At 41.3% G+C, this 23,896-nt stretch overlaps 1 protein-coding gene across 1 annotated transcript in view; it reads right to left on the bottom strand.

The window, feature by feature from the left end:
- The window catches only part of steep1 (STING1 ER exit protein 1), a 50,326-nt gene extending 27,436 nt beyond the window's left edge, over positions 1-22,890 (bottom strand). The window contains exons 1-4 of the mRNA XM_080187882.1: positions 22,695-22,890; positions 6,806-6,923; positions 6,309-6,350; positions 3,693-3,831 (exon numbers count right to left, since the gene is read on the bottom strand). Of these exons, the coding sequence (XP_080044008.1) occupies positions 3,693-3,831; positions 6,309-6,350; positions 6,806-6,923; positions 22,695-22,818 (423 nt within the window). The 5' untranslated portion in view covers positions 22,819-22,890. The remainder of the gene's footprint in view (positions 1-3,692; positions 3,832-6,308; positions 6,351-6,805; positions 6,924-22,694) is intronic.
- Between the last annotated feature and the right edge of the window lie 1,006 nt (positions 22,891-23,896).

Genomic DNA, 23,896 nt, shown 5'->3' with positions numbered 1-23,896 from the left:
CTTCAATGGAAATCTGGAAATCATGGTATGGACTTAACCAATGATACATGATCTATGTTGAATTATTTGAAGTCAGTCATAGCAGTAATGATAGCAGTGGTACATATGAATTAGTAACAGAATCAGCCATTTGACCACTCGAACCTGTGCTGCTGAGCAATAAAATGAAGGTTGAATGAATTGTGGCCTCAATCCCAGATTTTGCATGCCCATAGTTAACTTTCCTATTAGTCAAGAATCTAACGGCCTCAAATCTGCCTTAAAAATATTCACTGGCCCTGCCTCTATCAATCCTTGGGGAAGAGAGCTCCAAAGATTCATGATTCTCTGAGAGAAACAAAAGCTTCTCTTTTTCTCTAAATGCAAGGCCACTTATTTTTAAACTATGCCCTAGTCTTAAACTGTGTTCTAGTCTCTCCCACAAGAGGAAACATTCTTTCGGCATCCAGCTTCTCAAGTTCACTCAATAAGATCATTTCTCATTCTAAACTCCAATGAAGACAGGCCCAGCCTCTGTAACCTTTCCTCATAAGATAATATCAAATCCCAGGTATCAGTTAAGTGGGCCTTCAAGTGAACGGTTTCTTTGAGAACTCTTAGGTTCAGAGGAAAGATTTTAAAAAAGGATTGCTTTTTTAAATCTCCTGCTGAAAAAGACACAGAGACACACACTAGCAATGACAGTATCAGGTTTTGTTTTTGTGACCTTCACAAGGCTAGCTAATGGACACTACTCGATTATACAAAAATTGCAAATTATGTTTGTGGTGAGCTGCAGTACCAATAGATTAAGAAACGAAAGAGATACAACTGAAAAGAATCTCACTTTGCATTGTAATGTGTTCATCTCGACAAAGGAAGCTGAGAAAATCCTCCAGAAATCCATAAATGGCTGACATAATTCTCTAGGCTGGCATTAAAACATGGCTGTATAATATAGGGAGGGGAAATTTAAATTTAATTACTTCTCCCGTATTCCATTCAGACAAGTTCCCAACCTCAGTTGCTTGAGGACCCAGTGAATGGAAGTCAGGTGTTGTACTGTAATAATGGTTCTCCAGCTTTTTTGGTTGAAGAACCTCTGTTCTATTGGACTAGTAATCACAGATTCCCCATCCAAATCATGATATTTGGTGCAAAACAATCTTTTTAAAATCACAGCATATAACTCCAGACCAGTCCAAAGACTTGGACTCAGCTCCATATTTTGAAGTAGACATTTCTCTATCACTGCAGTTGCTGATGCCAAATCTGCTTACCTATTTGTGCTGTTGTATATGCCAAAAGGAAAAGTTTTATAGAAAAAAAATGAGATAATTCCCTAATTTATCAACATGTTCAGAGAGGGGATGCCATTCAGTGATTAAATGAGTGTCAATTAACAGCGCATTTGATAATTTTTTGCAATAATCCTGCACCTGTGTGGGGACAGTTGGAAAAGAGGAGACGTTTACGAGAGCGACGGAGAGTCAGCGGTAGCTCACAATTATCGGCAATAATGCGGAGGTCGGTAAACTTGCTACGAATGACTGATCTAATGACTTCATCTGATGACTTCATGTCTTCAGCTGCCGCTCATTTGCTTGTTTCAATGATCTCCTGGAAAGTCTCTATGAACCCCCATGAGTCCATTTTGAAAACTATTGTTACACTAGAAGATTCAGTGATCATACACTATTCCGACTTGGAACAGCGTTCCATCACTGTTGCTGGGTCACAAGCCTGGAACCCCCTCCCTCCTTCCCAGCACTGTGGGTGTACCTACACTACAAGGATTGCATGGTTCAAGAAAGCAGCTCACCACCACCTTCTGAAGGGTGATTAGGAATGGGTAACAAATGCTTGCCTTGCCTGTAATGCTCACATTCCATGAAAGAATAATAAAATAAACATCTTTTTCCATATTACACACAGGCATTTTAGTGAGTCAGTGACTTTTGTGTATTCTTTATTAGAGTATGTAATAAACTACTCTGGGATAATTCTTTTGTGTCTGTTGTCCATAGCTGAGTCTCACTATTGAAAATCTAACAGTTTTGTTCACATAGAAAATAGGAGCTGGAGTTGGCCCTTCAAGCTTGCTCTGCCATTCACTATAATTGTGGCTGATCATCCAATTGTTCCTACTTTTCCCCATATCTTTCTGGCCCCTTCACCCTCGAGAGCTATCTCTAACTTCTTCTTGAAAACATAGAATGTTTTGGCATCAACATCACTCAGGGTGAAGAAATGTTTCCTCAGTCCTAAATGATTTACCTCACACTCTTAGATTGTGACCCCTGGTTCTTGATGCTCCTGATGTGGATATGCCGGCGTTGGACTGGGGTAAACACAGTAAAAAGTCTGACAACACCTGGTTTTAGTCCAACCGATTTATTTGATAGTAAACTCACAAGCTTTCGGGTTAGCCCCTTCGTCAGGTGAATGGAGAGTTCTGGCCTCAGACAGAGCATATAAAGCACAGACAGTTTAGAGATTACTGATTAGAATGCGAATCTTTACACCTAACCTGCTGTTCAAGTCCTGAAGTGGCTGACAATGTGTGTGGAAGGAGCACTGATCACAGGTTAAAGAGATGTGTATTGTCTCCAGACAGCACAGTCAGTGAGGTTTTGCAAACCCAGGCAAGTCACGGGGGTTACTAACCACACACATTGTCAGCCACTTCAGGACTTGAACAGCAGGTTAGGTGTAAAGATTAGCATTCCAATCAGTAATCTCTAAACTGTCTGTGCTTTATATGCTCTGTATGAGGCCAGAGCTCTCCATTCACCTGACGAAGGGGCTAACCCGAAAGCTTGTGAGTTTACTATCAAATAAATCGGTTGGCCTAAAACCTGGTGTTGTCAGACTTTTTCTTGATGCTCCTGCCATTGGGAATATCTTCCCCCCATCAACCTTGTCTGGTCCTGTTAGAATTTTATAGATTTCTATGAAATTTGCCATCATTCTTCTGAACCCCAACAAATATTATAACTGACTCAATTTCTCCACATAAATCAGTTCTGTTATTCCAGGAATCAGCCTGGTAAGTCTCAACTGCAGTCTCTCCATAACAAGAACATCCTTCCTCAGATAAGGAGACCAAAACTGCACACACTATTCCAGCTGTTATCCCACCAAGGCCCTGTATAATTGCAGCAAGACATCCCTGCTCTTCCTCTTCTTGCTGCCCTTGGGGATTGTTTTCTTCACAATTTTCTTGGACCCTTTCCTGGGAGCACCTGCTGTTTTCTTGTCCTCAGCCATGGTACCATTTCACCACAGATACTGACATCCCTGCTCCGGTACTCAAATTCTCTCGCTATGATGGCCAACATATGGTGGCCTTCTTCACTGCCTGCTGCCATCAGATTTTTGAACGGACCTAACTTATATTAAGATGATCTTTCTCTTCACCTAACAATGACGGTAACACTATATTCTGTACCCTCCTCCTTCCTTCTCTAAGAATGGCATGCTTTGTCAGTATAGTGTACAAGAAACAATAATTTTCACCGTATACTAATACATGTGACAATAATAAATCCAAAAAATGACACGCTCACATGAACACTGAAACTCATTGACTGTATAAAGAGTTCAAAGTACTGTCCCAAGTAAATATATTTTGTTAGGTGACCCTTTTAGCTGCTTAATAGTTAATAACTTAGACAAATATTTTCAAAATCCCCTTATTTTCAGAAGGCTACCTTCTTTGGTGGTTCCTGTTTCTGGCTGTAAATGCTCGTGGTGCCAAAACCCTGGCCAAACTTCACCAAAGCACCGTCCACGATAAAAGTAACTGGAGTATTTTTCTGCTGGTGCTGGTAAAAGAGGAGCAGTCCACATCTGCAAAGACACAAAATCACCACACTGTACCAGTCTGCATTTTACAATCAAGAGATAAACAAATATCTAAAAGTACATGGAACTTCATAAATAATACACCAAACCCCAGAAAAATAATTTAAATCAGAAGTTAAGTGTTTTAAAATTTGCAATCAACTCTTTACATTTCATTCCCAAATTTCTGCTACTTCCCTCGGAACATTTCCACTGGTTAGGAACGTGAGGAACATGACTTGGTTTTAAATAGATGAAATAACATAAGCGCATACAGCAAATACAAAGTGACATGACAGTGAAAATACAATTTAAGACTCAAGGCAGGACAGTGTTTTCAAGGTTGAAACAATCTGAGCTGTATTCTTTGCTGATAACAATTTAGCTTAAAAGACTTCCATTTAAAAAAAAAGTGAAATCCAATTTAACGGTCTCTAGTAATCATCTCTCCAAACTTTTATAGAAGAAAATAAATAAATAAATCAGATCTGACCAAGGATGTATTTCGCAAGTGAGGTGGGCTAGATAACTCTTGACGTAAGGGATAAATTTGTTTTCCAGTTCCTTAAAATGACATCAGTTCTACCATAAGCAGTTTCAAACACCCACTTTCGACATTATTTTGCACAGTATGAAATCAAAACCTATGTTTGGTTGCTCCAAGTGTTAGTTTGGATAGACTTTCACCCTGCTCTCATCCAGCCACTTATGTGATTGGACGGTTCAAATTTAAGACCTTAAAGTGAACTAGCTTTATTGCCCTACCGTGCTAGCCTGGTTAAGAGGAACTGTTTCAACTGTCTTTAAAGTCAGACAGAATCACAGAACTGTTATGGCACAGGGCGCCATCTTGTCCTTCATTTGTGCACCCATTCTCCAAATGAATATTACAGTTTAGTGCCCTGCCTCAGCCTTTTCAATTCAAATAATCATCTAAGGCTTTGCTGAATGAATTGATTGAACCTGTGTCTACAACAATTCCAGCAGGGCATTCTGGACCTTTAAAAGAAAAACCATGATATCCGCTAATGCATTTTAATGAAGAGGATTATCTGACTGGAACTGTAGAAACAATTTACTTCCATAGCAAGCATCCAAATCAGCTACATGATTAAATAAAGATAGCATCCCTCAGTCATTGTGTAGTATAAGATCCAACGCTCAGCAGACAACAGAAATCAATCAACGGTGGGAAGTCAATTTATTTTCAGCAATTTATAAATTATTTCATTTCATAGAACCACCATAACTTGGAACACAAATTGTGGTACTTCTAAACAAGCACCAGTAAAATGATCAAAACAATGGTCGTCGCTATTTAGTTCCTTCATGAAAGAAAAAAGACTTGCGTTTACATAACACATTCCCTGCCTGTTGAACATCTCAAAATGCTTCATAACTAATGAATTACTGATTCTGAAATGGCAGCGTTGCAAAAACAACTAGATAAATTTTTTTTAAAAAAAATGTAACATTAATTGAGGATAAATGCACACCAGAAAGAACTTCCCAATATTTTTAATATGCCTTGGAATATTTTATATCTGTGTGAGTAAAAAAGACAGGAGACGGGATTTTCCAGCCATGCTTACCCCAAGACCGGAAAACCTGAGATCAATGGACCTTTGCTTGGTCTAAACCCACCCACCACCACCAACCACCACCATCCCCCCCCCCATCTCATCTCTCATCCAACATAGCTTCTCCCACCAAAGTGCTGCACTCAATTATCAGGCTCAATTAAGGCACTCCTTGCACTAGATAGAGCTCGAATCCAAGACTTCTTGACTCAGAGGTGAGAGCCCTACAAATAGATTGATACACAAATCACTATTTGTGCGTTATTTACTCCTGGTGGAAGGAGCTCATAACCACCGCTATCCTCACAGTATGATATTAAAATTATTATATTTGATCTCTTCCACCAGTAAACAAAAATATTGTTTCTTTTATTTCTTGGCAAATAGAATGTTGTCGTAACTTCTCACCTAGATATACCAACCTCAACAACTTCTTATCTTTAATGCCGTTTCTTCAAATCCTTAACCAGTGACATTCATGGTCTCACCATCTCCTCTATTGTTAAAACTGCCTCCATGGAGTTTCCACTTCAATGCCACCACAAGAATATCATTACTAAAACTGCAGCAGTTTACAGCAAAGACCCTAAACCTTCGACTTCACTTTACTTGGGTCAAAAATTTTCAGCCCTTCCCGCAGGAGAGATCTTCCGGTCCTGCCGATAATGATCCCCACACTGTATTCCTGGGTGGTGGGAGGGTACAAGCCATGGAATAAGCCGTTGACATCGGCGGGACTAGAATATCCCGCCACCTGCCGATGGCGGGTCACCTCATCTGTTGGGAAACATGTCATGGGGGGCAAAGGGGAGAAATCTCACACTTGGGCATCATTGTCCATGTGAAATATGACTGAACATTGGAGAGTACAATAATAATTCCAATTAAATGATCAGTACTTACTTTCCACATTTTTTTCTGAATTGCTTCTCGATCCCTTGTGGCCTACAAATGAGAAAAAACACCTATTTTAAGCAATTGCTATCTTTCAGAATTCACGCTCAAATATTATTGTAAATGGACACTAATTTGCTCCATGAAAGTAATGAGTGAGACGGAAATTACTTCTACAAATAAATTACACATCACCAAATGTAATACTAGTTATCTCAAGTTTTCTTTTCTCCAGTGAAGCTTTGCAAATCTCTCTTCATAACCATAGCAACCCAAGTCCCAGAATCATAGATTTAATTATTTTCTAAAATGTTTAATGTATCAATGCCTTTTGAAGGGCAAAGGAGTGAAAGTACCACTTCACAACTGACCTGTAAAATCTTTGTTCAAAGAACACTTGACATCGCAATGGGTCACAGTTGCTCAATTCAAACATTTTTGAGCAAAAATTTTCCAATACACATCCCACACTTGATCAAGATTTCCTGAACACATTGAAGACTTACCTTCGAAGATAAATGCTCTCATCTTCTTCAATATTACAGAATTTATGAGCGTGTTTGGATGCATCTATGACACGCGCTCGGTCTTGTGGTCGCATGGGCAATTTCTCCAAATGACAATCTAATGGGAGCCAATAACAAAAAAAAATTGATTAAAACGCAATTGCTTTGATCACTTGCTGAGTGGTCTGAGATTGAACTGTAAAAATCAGAAATTCATAGGTTTGATCCTAATCTATGTGGAGATAATGGATTTTTGCAAGGGCAGAGGTTGGGGTCCAATTTGTCTTTATAGTCTTGGGTAAGGAAATGAGTGGAAAAAATAAAATAGTGGATAAGATTCCTGCTTCATCCATAGTCAAATGCCTTTCAAAATTAAAGTAACAGCTAAAAACTGCAGAAACTGGAAACCTGAAATAAGAACACAAAATGCTGAAAGAAGTCAGAAGGCCTGGGAGCATCTGTGGAGAGAAACAGAGTTAACCTTTCAAAATGATGATCTTTCATCAAGACATTGACCTGACATGTTCACCCTGTTTCTTTCCAAAGATGCTGCCTCTCCTGCTGAGTTTTGCCAGCATCTTTTGTTCTTGTTTCTCTGTCTGGCTTACATACAAAGTATTGTTTCAACAGTGAGACACCAGCAGACTGCAGATACGGAAAGAGAAGCATTCAGATTGAAAAAAAAGGGAGAAAAGATGATAGAATTGTGGTGAAATTTTTAAAAAACTTGTAATGAAAATTACCCGCAATTTTTAGAAGAAATAAAAGAGATAACTTATTTTTCTTTCAATCTCTCCATGTCTTCTTATCCCAAGGTTAAATGAACCATGTTGTGAGATCTTCCATGGGTGGCATGGTGGCACAGTGGTTAGCACTGCTGCCTTACAACTCCGGGGACCTGGGTTCAATTCTGACCTTGGATGACAGTGTGGAATTTGTACTTTCTCCCCATGTCTACATGGGTTTCCTCTGGGTGCTTTAGTTCCCTTCCACTGTCCAAAATGTGCAGGTTAGGTGGATTGACCATGTTAAATTATCCCATGTTGTCAGGGGATTAGCAGGGTAAATACGTAGTGTTATGGGATAGGGCCTGGGTGGGATTGTTGTTGGTGCAGACTCAATGGCCCAATTGGCTGCCATCTGCGCTGTGAGGATTCTATGATTCTACATTGTAACCCAAATATGAACCAACTTAAAAATAAATGGGAAATAGGAAACAGATACATCGAATGATTTCACTGCATGACCATAAAAACTGAACAAACTATTTCACAGGTGTGTTCTACCACAAATAGTCACACTTCTGTCAGCAAATCTGGAAACCAAAACAGCGCCAACTCTTCATATCGCTCTCATTCTAACCCTTTCCTTTCATTGGGGAGCCATTAAAAATAACATTTAACAGCAGTCAATAAAATCTCACCACACTGGTGAAAAATAATAATGATGATATATTAAATAACAATGCCATAAACACAATGGAGAACAAAAACTGCATTTCCTGGGTTGGATGGAGAAATTAGTTGTTATGCAAGAATATTTAAAATGTACTTGCAAGAAAAATTAGCTTCTTAGCGCCACAATGAAGCATAATCCAGTCAAGAAGCAACACTGAGTTTACACACCAAAAATAGCACTACACCTAAACTGGTAGCAGCCCTCTGATCCATGATGAGAGCTCTTGGATGCCTCCTCCATACATCTGCTTTCAGCGATGCTGTGGGGGTGAGCAAAAATAGACATCCAGCTGTTGTTGTAATGCCACCATGCATTTTAGAGCAGCTGGTGCTGGTGCTCCCTAATGACATCACCTCATTGGTTACTCCCTCCCTATCGAACACACCATCCTACATTGCCACATACATGCTCCAAAGAGGAGTGTGATTTGGAGGGCTCCTCCTAGCAGAGCGGAGGAGATTATTGGTCAATTTGCAGAATAGCATCCAGCATTCAGAAGTTGACCCCACATTTGCTGACCCCCTCTCAAGTCTCCATCCAAGCTTACTTGGTCAAGCAAGTCATCCCTCCTTCTTGTCATCTTGCCTTTTTCTTGCAGCCTGTAGGAAAATATTGCCAAATCTTGTAGCCACCTGGTGTCCTACCTTCCAACATGTTTCTTGCAATCTCCTGGTCCACTCCTTGACTTCTCAATTAAGTCTCAAAACTTCTGTTGTACTCCACGCCAGCCAATAGATTCAAGGGTTCCACAATCCCTCAGGTTCTAAGGTGGAGGGCTCCACAATCCAGGGGGTGAGCACCAGTCTTGAGGCAAGGGCTCCTCTGGACTGCTGCTGTGACAAACGCAATGGTCAAGGCTGGACTGAATGCCAGCATCAGTGGATGCTGAGATCTGAGTATTTTCAGCCCTTGGTCTCTGATTCAGTTTACTGAGAATTCTGGGGTTGAAAGTATTCCCACAACATCTTTAAGTTGGGCTTGACACCACATCAAAGTTATACTTTACGTTAAGCTTAAGCAGCAGGAGATGATTTACTCTGGGGAAAACAGGGGTGGGGGGTCTTACATTGTTGCAACGTGAAATCATCCTAGGATTTGATTCCCAAGTGTAAGGTTCACATTGCTTCAAAGCTGAAATTGCTTGGCAGTGAAACAAAACTGATTGTAGAACTATACATTCATTGAAACATTTTGATAGGATCATACCGGAAGTGTCTCTTACACTCTCAAGAGCATAAAATGAAAGCAGCATCTAAAAACACCCGCATACACTCCACAACACTTTGTTAATTGTAAAACGTTATTTTTAGTATACATAAGACTTTGATCTGAACATACACAATCTGGCAGATAAATTGGACATCTGATAAAGGTCAAAACGCTGTCCCTCTTTTTCGCCATAGATTTGCTGAGTATTTCCACTATTTATTTGTTTTTACATTAAACATTTGTCATGTATAGTATCAGCTAAAAAAAAATACAAAAAGCAAAATACTAAAAACAAATCTGAAATATAAACAGAAGACTGGAAATCTTCAGTAGGTCAGGCAATATCTATGGAGAGAGAAATACCATGAACGCTTCATGCTGATGGTCTTTCACTCTGAAAAGTTTACCGTTTTTCTCTCCACCCACACTACCTGACGTGAGCATTTCCAGTATTTTTCTGTTTTAAATATTCTGTGCTTTTATTTTAAATATTTATTGTTGTTTAAAAAAATCTAATAAATATGAGCAAAAATAGTAGTATGAATCAAGCTTGGAAATAACGTAAATGTGCTTGCAGTATTGTTTAAAATCAATGCATGTACTTAGCTCCCTGACATTTTAAGCACCTCATCGTTATGATTTCACCACAATTCTTTGTGACTTCTTGACTTATGATTAATTCATTTACTTGTTTTGTTCTGTGCTGGGACCTCAACTATTCACTATATTTGTTAATGACTTAGGTAACACAATGGAGAGCAATATATTAAAGTTTGCTGTTGACACAAAGATCAGTGGATCGCAAGTAGTATAGATAGAAGCATTAAATTACAGGGACATTGATAGATTAAATGAATTGTCAACGCTACGGGACACGGATTTTAATGCAAGCGTGAAGCCATCTGTTTTGGATCAAAAATTGATTCAATTGCATTTTAAATAGTAAAAAGCTAGAAACAGCAGAGATCCAAAAAGCTTAAGGTGTCTGTGTACCTAGATCACCAAAATGTTTTAGTCTGGAACACAAATTGTGCTTTATAATTATAGAGGGCTAGAATACAACAGGGAGAAAATGTTGCTACAATTCTACCAAGCCTTGGGTAGATCCCATCTGCAGTACAGTATTGGACACCATAAGACTCGCATTCCAACCATTATCTTGCAACCGAGCCTGTGTCGACATATGCCCTGTTTGTAAACCCAACTCTCCACTCACCTGATGATGGAGTAGCTCTCCGAAAGCTCGTGATACCAAATAAACCTGTTGGACTTTAACCTGGTTTTGGGAGCTTTCTTACAATACTGGGCACTGCATCATAGAAGTAAAATATTAACACTGGAAATTATATAGCCTAAATTCAACAGGATTTAATAACTGGACTTAGGTTTTAGGATTTTGAAAGAAACTTATCTGCTAGATGGGGAGAAACAAAATTATACTCGTGGGGGCAGTCTAGTGCCTAGCCATTGAGGAAAGAAGTCGGGAAACAATTTTTAACATAAAGGGTGTTTGAAGTTTGGAACTCTTTCCCAAAACAGCACTGGATGCATGTTCAGTAATAAGTTTAAATCACAGAATAGATTTTTTTTTATTTGCTAAACGTATTACAAGACATGGAGTCAAAGCAGATGAGTGGAGTTTGGATACTGATCAATCATTGACTATCAGAACATGTTTGAGAATCTTGTTCTTATGTTTTTGAATTGGGTTATGAACAGTGAGTGTTGAAAACATTTGAGAATTTAGGTGAGGTCTGCCTTAAGATTTCAGCTGGTTAAGCCACGGTGTAGTAGGACCACACAGGTGGCAATTATCTCTACTTTTGATCCTCAATGTGTGCCATGTTTACCCTTCCTTAGAATCATAGAACCCTACAGTGCAGAAAGAGGCCCTTTGGCCCATCAAGTCTGCACCGAACACAATCCCACCCAGGCCCTACCCCCATATCCCTACATATTATACCCACTAATCCCTCTAACCTACGCATCCCTGGACACTAAGGGGAATTTCTTAGCATGGCCAATCAACCTAACCCGCACATCTTTGGACTGTGGGAGGAAACCGGAGTACCCGGAGGAAACCCACGCAGACACAAGGAGAATGTGCAAACTCCACACAGACAGTGGCCCAAGCCAGGAATCAAACCCAGGACCCTGGAGCTGTGAAGCAGCAGTGCTAACCACTGTGCTACCATGCCGCCCATTAGCTAAAGCAGCAGTGAAATGAATGCTATAGTGAGTCACAGCCCCCCTCTTTCGAAAGTGCAAACAGCAGTCAGATCTCCACAGTTCAATATTTAGACTCATTCGTATGCTTCTCAGGCCAGGACTAGATCTATTTTTTATTCTTTCAAGCACTGCTAGCTAGGTCAGCAATTATTGATAATCCATAATTAGGTGAGGCGGTGGTAGCGGACTCATTTAGAACATTACAACATTACAGAAGAGAAAGAGGCCTTTTGGCCCGTCTTGGCTGTGCTGATTTCTTGAATCACTACAGTCAATGTGCTGTTCGGGAGGGAGTTTGATTCAGTGACAGAGAACCAATGATAATACAGTTCCAAGTCAGGACGGTGTGTGGCCTGGAGGAAAATTTTCAGGTGACGCTGCTCCATGAATCTGCTGCCCTCTTTCTTCTAGATGGTAGCGATTGCAAGTTTGCAAGGTGCCATCGAAGGAGCCTTGGCTGGTTGCTCCAGTGCATCTTGTAGATGGTACACCCTGCTGCCACTGTACATCAGTGGTGGAGGGAGTGAAGGTTTAAGGTAGTGGTTGGGCTGCCAATCAAGTGGACTGCTTTGTTGTCGAATTTGAGTGTTGAAAGTTGCTTTAACCCTGGCAAGTGGAGAGTAATCCACCTCTCTCCTGACTGCAGTTTCCAGATGATGGACAGGCTTTGGGGAGTAAGGAGGTGAATTACTTCCTGCAGAATTCATAGCCTCTGACCTGTTCTTGTAGCCATAATATTTTACGTTTGGTCCAGTTCGGTTTCTAGTCAACATCCTGGAAGTTACCATTGACATCTGGGGATTCAGTAATGATAATGCTATTGAACGCCAAGAGGAAATGGTTGGATTCTCCCTCATTGGTGACAGTTATTGCCTGGCACTTAAATGTTACTTGCCACTCATCATCCCAATTCTGAACATTGTCCACATCTTGCCACATGCAGCACGGATTGCTTCAGTATCTGAAGAGTTGTGAATTCTGCTGTTCTGTCATTACTGACATCCACATTATTCCTGCCCTCACGATAGAGGAAAGGTTATTGATGAAGCTGCTGGAAATGATTGAGGAACTCCTGCAATAATGTTACCATTGACTCCAGTTTTGTGAGGGCGCCTTAATGCCACACTGGGACAAATCCTGTCTTGATGTCAAGAGCAGTCACTCTCACCTCATCTCTGGAGTTCAGATCTTTTGTCTATGTTTGGACCAAAGTTGTAATGAGGCCAAGAGCTGAGTGACCCTGGTGGAACCCAAACTTAGTGTCAGTAGAAAAGTTATTGCTGAATAAGTGCTGCTTACTAGCACTGCTGACAACACCATCATTTGGCTGATGATCCAGAGTAGACTGCTGGGGTGGTAATTGGCCAGGTTGGATTTGTTCCACTTTTCATGGATGGAATATACCTGGGAATTTTTCCACATTGCTGGGGAGATGCCAGCATTGTAGCTATATTTGAACAGCTTGGCTAGGCATTTGGCTAGTTTTGAAGTCTTGGAGTGAATCAAGTTGGTTAAAGATGGGCATCTAGGATGCCAGGGACCTCAGAAGGAATCTAAAATGGATCATCCACTCAGCACTTCTGGCTGAAGGTGGTTGCAAATACTCCAGCTTTGTATTTTGCACTAGGTTGGGCTTCCTCATCACGAAGAATGAAGTTACTTGTGGATCCTCCTCCTCCTCTGCCAGTTGATTATTCAATAGCCTATCACTGGATGCAGCAAGACTGCAGAGTGTCAATTGAATCCGTTGGTAGTCGAATTGTTTAGCTCTATTACATGCTGCTTTTGCTGTTTGTAGCTTCATCAGGTTGCTGTCTCATTTTTATGTATGTCTGGCACAACCAGACATGCCTTTCTGCATTCTTCATTGGTCAACGATTATATCCACACTGTATTCCATCTGCCATGCTCTTGCCCATTTACTAAGTCTGTCCAAATTCTCCTGTAGCCATTTTATATTTTCCTCACAACACATTCTTGCCTGGCTTTACAATACCTGTGAATTTGGATATATTACATTTAGTTCCCACATCCAAGTCATTGATATCTATTGCGAACAGCTGGGGCCCAAGTACTGATTCTAGTGGTACCCCACTAGCCACAGCTTACAAACACGAGAATGACCCATTTATTCCTACTCTGTTTTCTGTCTATTAACCAATCATTAATCTATAACAGTATATTGCCTCTTCTATCAGATGCTTTCATTTTGCTAATTTAGGACTTCATCAAAAGCATGAACATCCATCAACTCTCCTTTAACGATTCTGTAATTAGTATCCTCAAAAAATTTGAACAAGCTTGTCAAACATGATTTCCCATTAGTAAATCCATGCTAACTATGGCCAATTAGATCATGAATATTCAAGTGTCCATTTATCATTTCCTTCATAATAGAATCCAGCATTTTCTATACTATCGACGTGAGGCTAACAGGTCAGTTGTTCCCTGTTTTTTCTCTCTCTCTCCCCCCACTCCTAAATAATGGATGACATTCGCTATCATTCCAGAATCTACAGAATTTTGGAAGACGATCACCAATGCTTCCACAATCGCTCAAGCAATGTCTTTCAACATTTTGAGATGCATATCAGGTCCTGAGGACTTGTCAACTTTCAGCCCCATTAATTTCTCCAGTACAACCTTTTTACTTACACTAATTTCCTTCAATTCCTCATTCTAATCTCGTGCAGCTCTAAATCTAGGAAATGTCCTGTGTCTTCCTTAGTGAAAACAGAAAAATAGAGCAGGATTTTCCACACGCCCCATGGCAGGATTCACAGTAACGGAGATGGGCCACCATTGGCCGGCAGCGAGATCTTTGGTCTCACCACTTTCAATGGGCTATCCCATTGTTCATACTCAAGTCGTCAAGGAAATCTCTGCAGGCGTTTGCTGTCTGCAGAATCAGTAGATCTTACGGCAGATCAGCCAAAAAATTCCAGCCTAAGTAATAACATACCTCCTCTTCCAATATCTCTATTCCACATTATGGATTCTCCTGACTCTGACATAACTGACCTGCATTTGGCTTAGCTGAACGCTTCGTCTTTATATACCTATAGAAGCTTTCACAGTCCGTTTTTATGGTTTTTGTTAGATTGCATTCATATCCTATTCTCCCTTTATCAGTTTCTTGGCATCCCTTTGATGTATTCTAAAAACCTTCCAATCCTCTGGTTTATTACTATTTCTGGCAATTTTATAAGCCTTTTCTATTAATCTTATGCAATCCTTTGTCAGCCACATTTTTTTAGGTTTTCTGAACCTTGAAAGAATATATAGGTGCTGTAAGGTACATAATGGTTCTTTGAAGAATATCCATTGCCTATGCACAGTCATAGCTTTTAATGTATCTTCTCAATCCACCTCAAGCAATTTAATACTCATGCCTTCATAATTACTTCTATTCAATTTTAACATCCTACCTTCAGATTGAACTTTCTCACTTTCAAGCAAAACTCTATCATGTGGTTATCATGCCTAAAGGTTTTTTTACAAGATCAATTAGCCCTTTTTCATTACATAAATAGATCTAGAATAGCCTGTCCTCTAGTTCGTTCCTCAAAATACTGCTTTAATTACCCAGAAACTCATCAGCTGCAGCACTGATTTGATTTGCAACATGTATTAGTACACAATGAAAAGTATTGTTTCTTACACACTATATAGACAAAGCATACTGTTCATAGAGAAGAAAGGAGAGGATGCAGAATGTAGTGTTACAGTCATAGTTAGGATGTAGAGAAATGCGAGATGGGTCCATTCAAATTTTCATTCAGCATTAGTGCTCACTTGGTTTCCCATGATTGCAGTATAGCCCATGCTATACGCTTCTCTCATCTCCTGATTAATACCATGCGCACATCACCATTAGTGACCTATAAACATCTCCAACCAATGTCCACTGCCTCTTGCTGTTTTTAGTTTAGCATATATCTATATGTAATTCATCAGCTGAGTAAACAGCTGAAATATTTGTCTCAGTTGGATAAACATGTTTGTCAGCAATGAATTGAAATTAATTTAAAATGCAACAGCAAATCACGAGGGAGCTAATTTATTAAACTAAAATACTACTGTAGCTGTAGGTGCCATTTTTTAAAAGAAACTTTAATCTCTGCTTGCAGGGTTTTCACAAAAACAGATCAAAAACTGCTGGACCCAAAAGATAATTCTTAAGCTACTAACAGAATATTAACAGTTAGCTGTTGAGCATGGTGTTTGCATGATTTACTTTGTAATAGCAGTCAGTTATCGGTATTCCCTCACTCAAGGAATTAATTCTGCTTTCATGTTATTCCGCGTTGTCAAAGCCCTGTATTTCTGAGGTATGGAGTAAACATACTTTAATTTTCTCATAGCTGCTCGTTAGTACATTGCTGGAATATTGCTGGAAAGAGAGACACGTTGCAGAAGATTTCATCTTGCATTCATTAGGTCAAACAAAATAATGCCAATTTTCAAACAGTCACAACTATTTACACTACAGGAGAAAAGGGGTGTTGATTGGCTGGCAAGTCAACAGGTTGGTCAGGGCATTACCATGGAGAAAGCAACAGGTTCCCCATTTTTTTCAGCAATTCAATAAAGGTGTCAGGCTTAAACATATTCCTTCTTTTTGCAGAGAACTGGTCCCCAAGTATGAATGAATGTCATGTTTAGCAAGCATAAATCAACTTGAGCAATTGTCATAAATTGTTTGTTAGTGGAGCTATTAGCACACTTAGGATCGTTCAGCAGCTGCTGCCTAATTGCTAAATCACATCTAACTGTAGATGTTTTGTTTTGGGTTGTGCAGGGGAGGGCTACTTGAATAAGGTCTGCCCATTACAAACAACTGAAGGAACATACTGTTTGATTTGATAAACCAATCATTGGGATATATGGCTACATGCCTGGTATCGCACCAGCACTGAAATTCATACACACTGTTGCTCAACGTAGGTAGAACATCCTTTCAGACTACTGGCAGCATCCTGTTAGTGCACCTTTTCCTTGATATGCTAGTTGACAAAGGCACAAATGAGCTCTCCATTACCTTCACTGGCCAACATACATTTTAGAATTTGTATAGCTCCACATGCTATAAGATTGATCTCATCAGTAATTTTTTAAATAAGGCCCTAGTCATTTGCTCACTATGCAAGCTTGATGCAGAAATTGAGTGCATGAAAGCTATCCTGTAGGACAATGCCATGATTAGATCACTACTGGCTGTGCATCATTCAAACTCATGAATGGTTCAAAGAATACCACTTCCAGAGCAGAAAAGCGGCCTCGAAAGGCAATACATCACAAAAACGTTAACAAATTAGACCAGCATTTCAGGCCACTACTAAAAGTGGCTATGCGAGTAGCATTTTCCATTAACAGGACGCTGCCATTAGTCCAAAAGCAGAATCTGCCTATGCCAAATAGTCAGATTTGCCTCCTCTTTCCCCATACTACTGTAAGATTTTCCTTTTCATGTATTTATTTTTGAAAATGACTATTGAGTTTGCTTCCACTGTCCTCTCAGGTCAGCAGTGCACTGCAAATTATAAGCCACTGCTGTGAAAACAAAATCTCTTCACCCCTCTGGCTCCTTTGCTAATTCTGTTAAAATTGTTTTCTCTGGTTACTAACCATGCCACTAATGGAAAAAAGTCTCTTTGTTTACTCTTATTAAACAACACTGGAATTGGGAATAGACTTGAGCAGTGGCCAGCCAAGGTTGAGGATTTAACGTGAAGCCAAGGAGGAGCATTCCTGTCTACACCTAGCGAGATTAAAAAAATTGGAAAAATATCAAGGTTACCTTTTTTGTGGCAGCTTTCTTCAGTCCTCTTAAAGGACTCCCATAAACCTGAAGAAACCAATCGCAGTATGCAAGGTGAACCATATATTTTGATTGAACTGTCAGCTTAGATCCTGTGCTCAAGTCCCAATTTTTTGACTCGAGACAAGAGTTCTACCATTCAGCAACCTGCTTTTGTCACTTCTAACACAAGTCTTCTCTCAAAAATATTAACTTATCCCCACCCCCACCCTCTTCCTCTCCAGGTCCTGGTGAGCCTGCTGAGTTTCCAGTCTTTTTCTAGCCTCATTTCAAATTCCTTGCTGTCCTTTTATCCCAGCATGCTGCAATACTACACATTCTCAGACCTGTCACAATAACTTTGCTCTACTACAAATTTATTCTGCATATGTCATCCCACTGTACTTCAAGGCTGCATTTCCACTTTCTCTTAGCTTCAGCACTTCCTTTCTCTTCCTTGACCTACCTGTCTCCACTTCTGATGACAGACAGTCTATTAGTATCCATCACAAGCCTACCCACTCCCACAGTTTCCTTGGCTACAGCTCTTCATATTCCACATTCTGTAAGGATTCCATCCCATTCTCTCAGTTCCTTCGCCTCCGTCCCGATGATGCCACTTTCCAAAATGGAGCTGTGGACACGTCTTCCTTTGTCCTTAATCCCGTCCACTGTGGTTGACAAGGCTCTCAACCTTGTTCAATCCATCTCCTGCCCCACTATTCTCACTCATTCCCCTCTGTCCCAGAAGCAGGATTTCATACCACCAGCCTTGACATTCAAAGGATCATCCTCCACCATTTCCACTGAATTCAGCATGTAGCCACCTCAAAACACATCCTCCACTCACTATCCCTGTCGGCATTCTGCAGGGACCACTCCCTCCTGGATACAGTGGTCCTCTCCTCTAACACCACACCACACACCCTTCCATACAATCACAGAAGGTGCAACACCTACCCATTTACCTCCTCCTGTTCACCATCCCACACCCGAAATACTGTTTTTGAGTGAGGCAGTGCATCTTGTTCAATCTGGTCTATTGCATTTGGTTCTCCCAACACAGTCTGCTCTACATTGGAGAGACTAAACATAAACTGGTGACCGATTTGCAGAATACCTTTAGTCCATCCAGAAGCAGGACTTAGACTTTCCTGTCACCTGTCATATCAACATACCATTCTGCTCTCATGTCTACATGTCCATCCCTAGCCTGCTGCAATGTTCCGGTGAAGCCCAACACAAACCGGAGAAACATTATCTCATCTTCGATGCCTTAGAACAGAACTCTCCAATATGGCGCTGGAGCACTGCTTCAGCACAATATCGCAAGAAAAAACTTCTTGCAAGCTGTGCCCAGCACACCCACTAATTCTATAATTTCCTCTTGCGCTACGCTTCTTAAACTCTATGCTGTGGAGATGCTGGCATTGGACTGGAGTAAGCACAGTAAGAAGTCTCACAACATCAGGTTGAAGTCCAAAAAGTTTGTTTGGTAGTACAAGCTTTCAGAGCACTGCCCCTTTATCAGGTGAGTGGAGGACTGGGTTCACAAACAGGGCATATATAGACAGACTCAATTTACAAGATAATGGTTGGAATGCGATTATTAATAGGTAATCAAGTCTTTACAGGTGTAGATAATGCGAGTGGAGAAAGGGTTAAACACAGGTGAAAGAGGTGTGAATTGTCACAAGCCAGGGCAGTTAATGAGATTTTGCAAGCCCACGCAAGTTTTGGGGGTTACAGGTATATGAACCCAAGTTCCCAGTTGAGGTTGTCCTCATGCATGTGGAACTTCAATTCTGCGTTGTTGTGTGTCTTGAAGGCTGCCTTGGAGAACGCTACCTGAAGATCAGAGGCTGAATACCCACATTGGAAATCTCTATTGCCTCCCGAAGATACACAAGGCCAACACAGCCAGCAATCCCATCATATCAGGCAATGGGACCCTGTGTGAGAATCTCTCCAGCTACACTGAAGGCATCCTGAAACCCATCATACAAAGAACACCAAGCTTCTATCGTGACACTACAGATTTCTTACAGAAACTCAGCACACATGGAGCAGTTGAACTAGGAAGACTCCTCGTCACAATGTATGGCTCGGCACTCTATACCAGCATCCCCCACAACGGCGGTATTGCTGCAACTGCCTCAGTACTCAATGCCGACAACTACCAATCTCCAGACACAATTCTACAACTCATCCACTTCATCCCGGACCACAACCTCTTCACCTTCAACAACCAATTCTTCATCCAGACACATGGAACAGCCATGGGGGCCAAATTCGCACCTCAATATGCCAACATCTTCATGCACAGGTTCGAATAAGACCTCTTCACCGCACAGCATATTCAATCGACACTATACACTAGATACATCTATGACATTTTCTTCCCATGGACTCACGGTGAATAATTACTGAAACAACTACATGATGACATCAACAAGTTTCAACCCACCATCAGACTCACCATGGACCACTCTCCAGAATCAGTTGCATTCTTGGGCACATGCATCTCCATCAAGGACGGTTACCTCAGCACTTCACTGTATTGCAAGCCCACGGATAACCTCACGATGCTCCACTTTTCTAGCTTCCACCCTAAACACATTAAAGAAGCCATCCCCTATGGACAAGCCCTCCATATACACATCAGCTCAGATGAGGAGGATCGCAACAGATACCTACAAACGCTGAAAGACGCCCTTGTAAGAACAGGATATGATAACCGATTCATCGATCAAAAGTTCCAACCCGCCACAGTGAAAAATGCTCCAATCTCCTCAGAAGATAAACACGGGGCACGGCAGACAGAGTACTCTTCATCATCCAGTGCTTCCCCAGAACGGAGAAGTTATGACATCTTCTCCAGAGCCTTTAACATGTCATCAATGAAAACAAACATCTCGCCAATGCCATCCCACATCCCCACTACTTGCCTTCAAACAGACCACTGTACCCAGCCTTCAGAACAGTGACCACGACACCACACAACCCTGCCACAGCAAGTTCTGCAAGATGTGCCAGATCATCGACATGGATGCCATCATCTCACATGAGAACACTAGCCACCAGGTAAACATTAATACTCTTGCACCTCAGCCAACGTTGTCTACCTGATATGCTGCACGAAAGGATGTCCCGAGGCATGGTAAATTGGCAAGAGCATGCAAACACTACGACAGTGAATGAATGGACACCGCTCGATAATCACCAAGCAGGAGTGTTCCCTTCCTACTGGGGAACGCTTCAGCAGTCAAGGGCATTCAGCCTCTGACCTTTGGATAAGCATTCTCCAAGACGGCCTTCATGACACATGACAACATAGAATCGCTGAACAGGAACTGATAGCCAAGCTCCTCACACAAGGACAGCCTCAACCAGGATCTTAGTTCATGTCACACTACCTGAACCAACCTACCTACCTACCCCCACCCCCCGACTTGCCTAGGCTTGCAAAATCTCACTAACTGTCCTGGCTTGACACAATTCACACCTCTTAAACTCCACTCGCATTTTCAGCATCTGTAAAGACATGATTGCCAGTTAAGACTCGCATTCCAACTATTATCTTGTAACTGAGGCTGTGTCTATATATGCCCTGTTTGTGAACCCAATCCTCCGCTCACCTGATGAAGGGGTAGTGCTTTGAAAGCTCATGCTACCAAATAAACTTGTTGGACTTTAACCTGGTGTTGTAAGACTCCTTACTGTGTCTAAAATTCTATTCTCGTTTAAATTCTGACAATGCTCTATGACTGTAACACTACATTCTCCACCCTCTCTTTTCTTTCTCTATAAAGCGCACAAGAAACAATACTTTTCATTGTATACTAATACATGTGACAATAATAAATCAAATCAAATCATCTTCCGATTAGGCATGTTATAGCCTTCCAAACTTAACAGTGAGTTCAACAACTTCAGACTGTGAACCCCTCCTCCGCCTTCACCCTATCTTTTTTTTATTTCTATTACTTTCTTTTGATTTCTTCCATTGATTTATTTTTCTATCTAACTTTCCATCAATCCTCCCCTATCACTGTCAGCCCTTACTGCACCCCACCAGGGCCATCTGTTCCATTGATTCATAGAATCCCTACAGTGCAGAAGTAGGTCATTCAGCCCATCGAGTATGCACTAACTCCCCAACAGAGCATCCCAACCAGACCCTAATCCCACATTTTCACCCTGCTTATTCCCCCTAACCTGGGACACCAAGAGGCATTTGTGCATGGCCAATCAACCCATCCCTTACATCTTTGTACTGTGGGAGAAAACTGGAGTACCCAGAGGAAACCCACGCAGACATGAGGAGAACGTGCGAACTCCACACATAACCACTGTGCCACCACACTGCCCCAGGATGGTGTGTTGATAGTTGTTCCAGGTTATCCTCTGTCACTCTGCTTACCTTTGTTTTGATGTGGATATGCCGGCGTTGGACTGGGGTAAACACAATAAAAAGTCTGACAACACCAGGTTTCAGTCCAAATAAATCAGATCAAATAAATCGGTTGGACTGAAACCTGGTGTTGTCAGACTTTTTAATGTGTTTACCTTTGTTTTGCCATTTACATATTCTGATCTCTTAATGTACCACTATCAGCACCCTTCTCAGCCATGATTACCACCATTTACATTCCCTTTATGTCCATGACATCTTTGTCAGTCTTATCAGCCATGACCGAATGGCAGAGCAGACTCAATGGGCCAAACGGCCTAATTCTACTCCTATAATTTATTGTCTAATCTCTTCCTAGCCCCCACCTATCACTGGCCCTCTATTCAGCCCCTTTGGCTTCAGGGCACACAACAGTGTCACACTCATCCGAGTTCCAGCTCTTTTGTTCTGATGAAGAGTCATCAAGACTGGAAACGGTGGCTCCATTCTCTCACCAGCTGCTGAGATTTTCGTGCATTTTCTGTTTCACATTCCAGCATCCCCAGTTATTTGTTTTTGTGCACTTTGATTGCTCCACTGATACTTTTGGTTCATTTATAACAAAAGGTAATAACCAATCAAAAAAAAACTATTGAATCTCTCAACACAAAAAAGCCAAAGTCGAAAAAAAGAGTGTGATGTCCGCATTAACATTAAAGGTGCCCTGTTTAGGGGACATGCTCGCCCCGAAGAGCTCCGTACTCGAGCCCGAGGCTTCAGGGCCTGTCGACTTTGCTTACCGAGGACCAGCACCATTTGTCCGCACAGACAGTAATAGACATGCAAGGGTTTCTCGCCGTCGTCGTACTCCTCGCGGTCCCGGGTGTCGGAACACACCACGCTGCGGGACACCACTTTCGGCATCTTGGTTCAGGGGGATTGCCCCGCTCTGGAGGTAGAGCCTATTCACCCGCCGCCATCTTGGAAACCCGATGCATTGTGGGATCGCAAACACAGTCCTTCACTATCCTCTTGGCTCACCTTCACAATGTGCTGGCAGAATTATCCAAAAAACGGAATTGTCACCAAAAGCAGCACGCTCTGAATGCTGCAAGTCTGAAATAAGCGAAAGAAAAACGCTGGAAATGCTCCAAAGGTCAGGCAGCATCTGTGGAATCCCTGAATGAGGAGCCATATGAGGTTGAGGACTCTGGGTCTGTACTCATTGGAGTTTAGAAGGATGGGGGGAGATCTTATGGAAACTTAAAGGATACTGTGAGGCCTGAACAGAGTGGACATAGAGAAAATGTTTCCACTAGTGGGAAAAACTAGAACCAGAGAAAACATCCTCAGGCTAAAGGGACGATCCTTTAAAGCAGAGATGAGGAGGAATTTCTTCAGCCAGAGAATGGCAAATCTGTGGAACTCTTTGCTGCAGAAGGCTATGGAGGCCAGGTCATTGAGTGTCTTTAAGACAGAGATAGATAGGTTCTTGACTAATAAGGAGGTCAAGGGTTATGGGAAAAAGGCAGGAGAATGGGGATGAGAAAAAAAATCAGCCATGGTTGAATGGTGGAGCAGACTCGATGGGCCAAGTGGCCTAATTCTGCTCTTATGACTTATGGCCTTATGGAAAGAACCAAAGCAGAAAATGCTGGAAAATCTCAGCAGGTCTGACAGCATTTGTGGAAAGAGAATAGAGCCAACGTTTCAAGTCAGGGTCACCCCAGCCAGAGTCAAAATGTTGACTCTGTGCTCTTTCTACAGATGCTGTTAGACCCATTGAGATTTTCCAGCATTTTCTGTTTTTTGTTGTTTTTCAATTTATTTTGCGCAGCTTGCCCATCCCAATTCCCTATACTATAACAAAGACCAAACTTCCAAAAGTAGTCAAGTTGTGATGTTTCTCCAGACATTCCAAGATTGAGAAAGGTGCTATATAAAATGATAGTTCTTTCTTAATATTGAAAAGTTAATGCTGTTTCTTTGCACAGATACAGGC

The sequence above is a fragment of the Carcharhinus amblyrhynchos genome, chromosome 4 (genome assembly GCF_965287045.1).
Source record: "Carcharhinus amblyrhynchos chromosome 4, sCarAmb.v2.hapA, whole genome shotgun sequence".
Taxonomy (NCBI): domain Eukaryota; kingdom Metazoa; phylum Chordata; class Chondrichthyes; order Carcharhiniformes; family Carcharhinidae; genus Carcharhinus; species Carcharhinus amblyrhynchos.
Note: the sequence above shows the minus strand (reverse complement) of the source record. Positions and strands in the feature narration are given on the sequence as shown.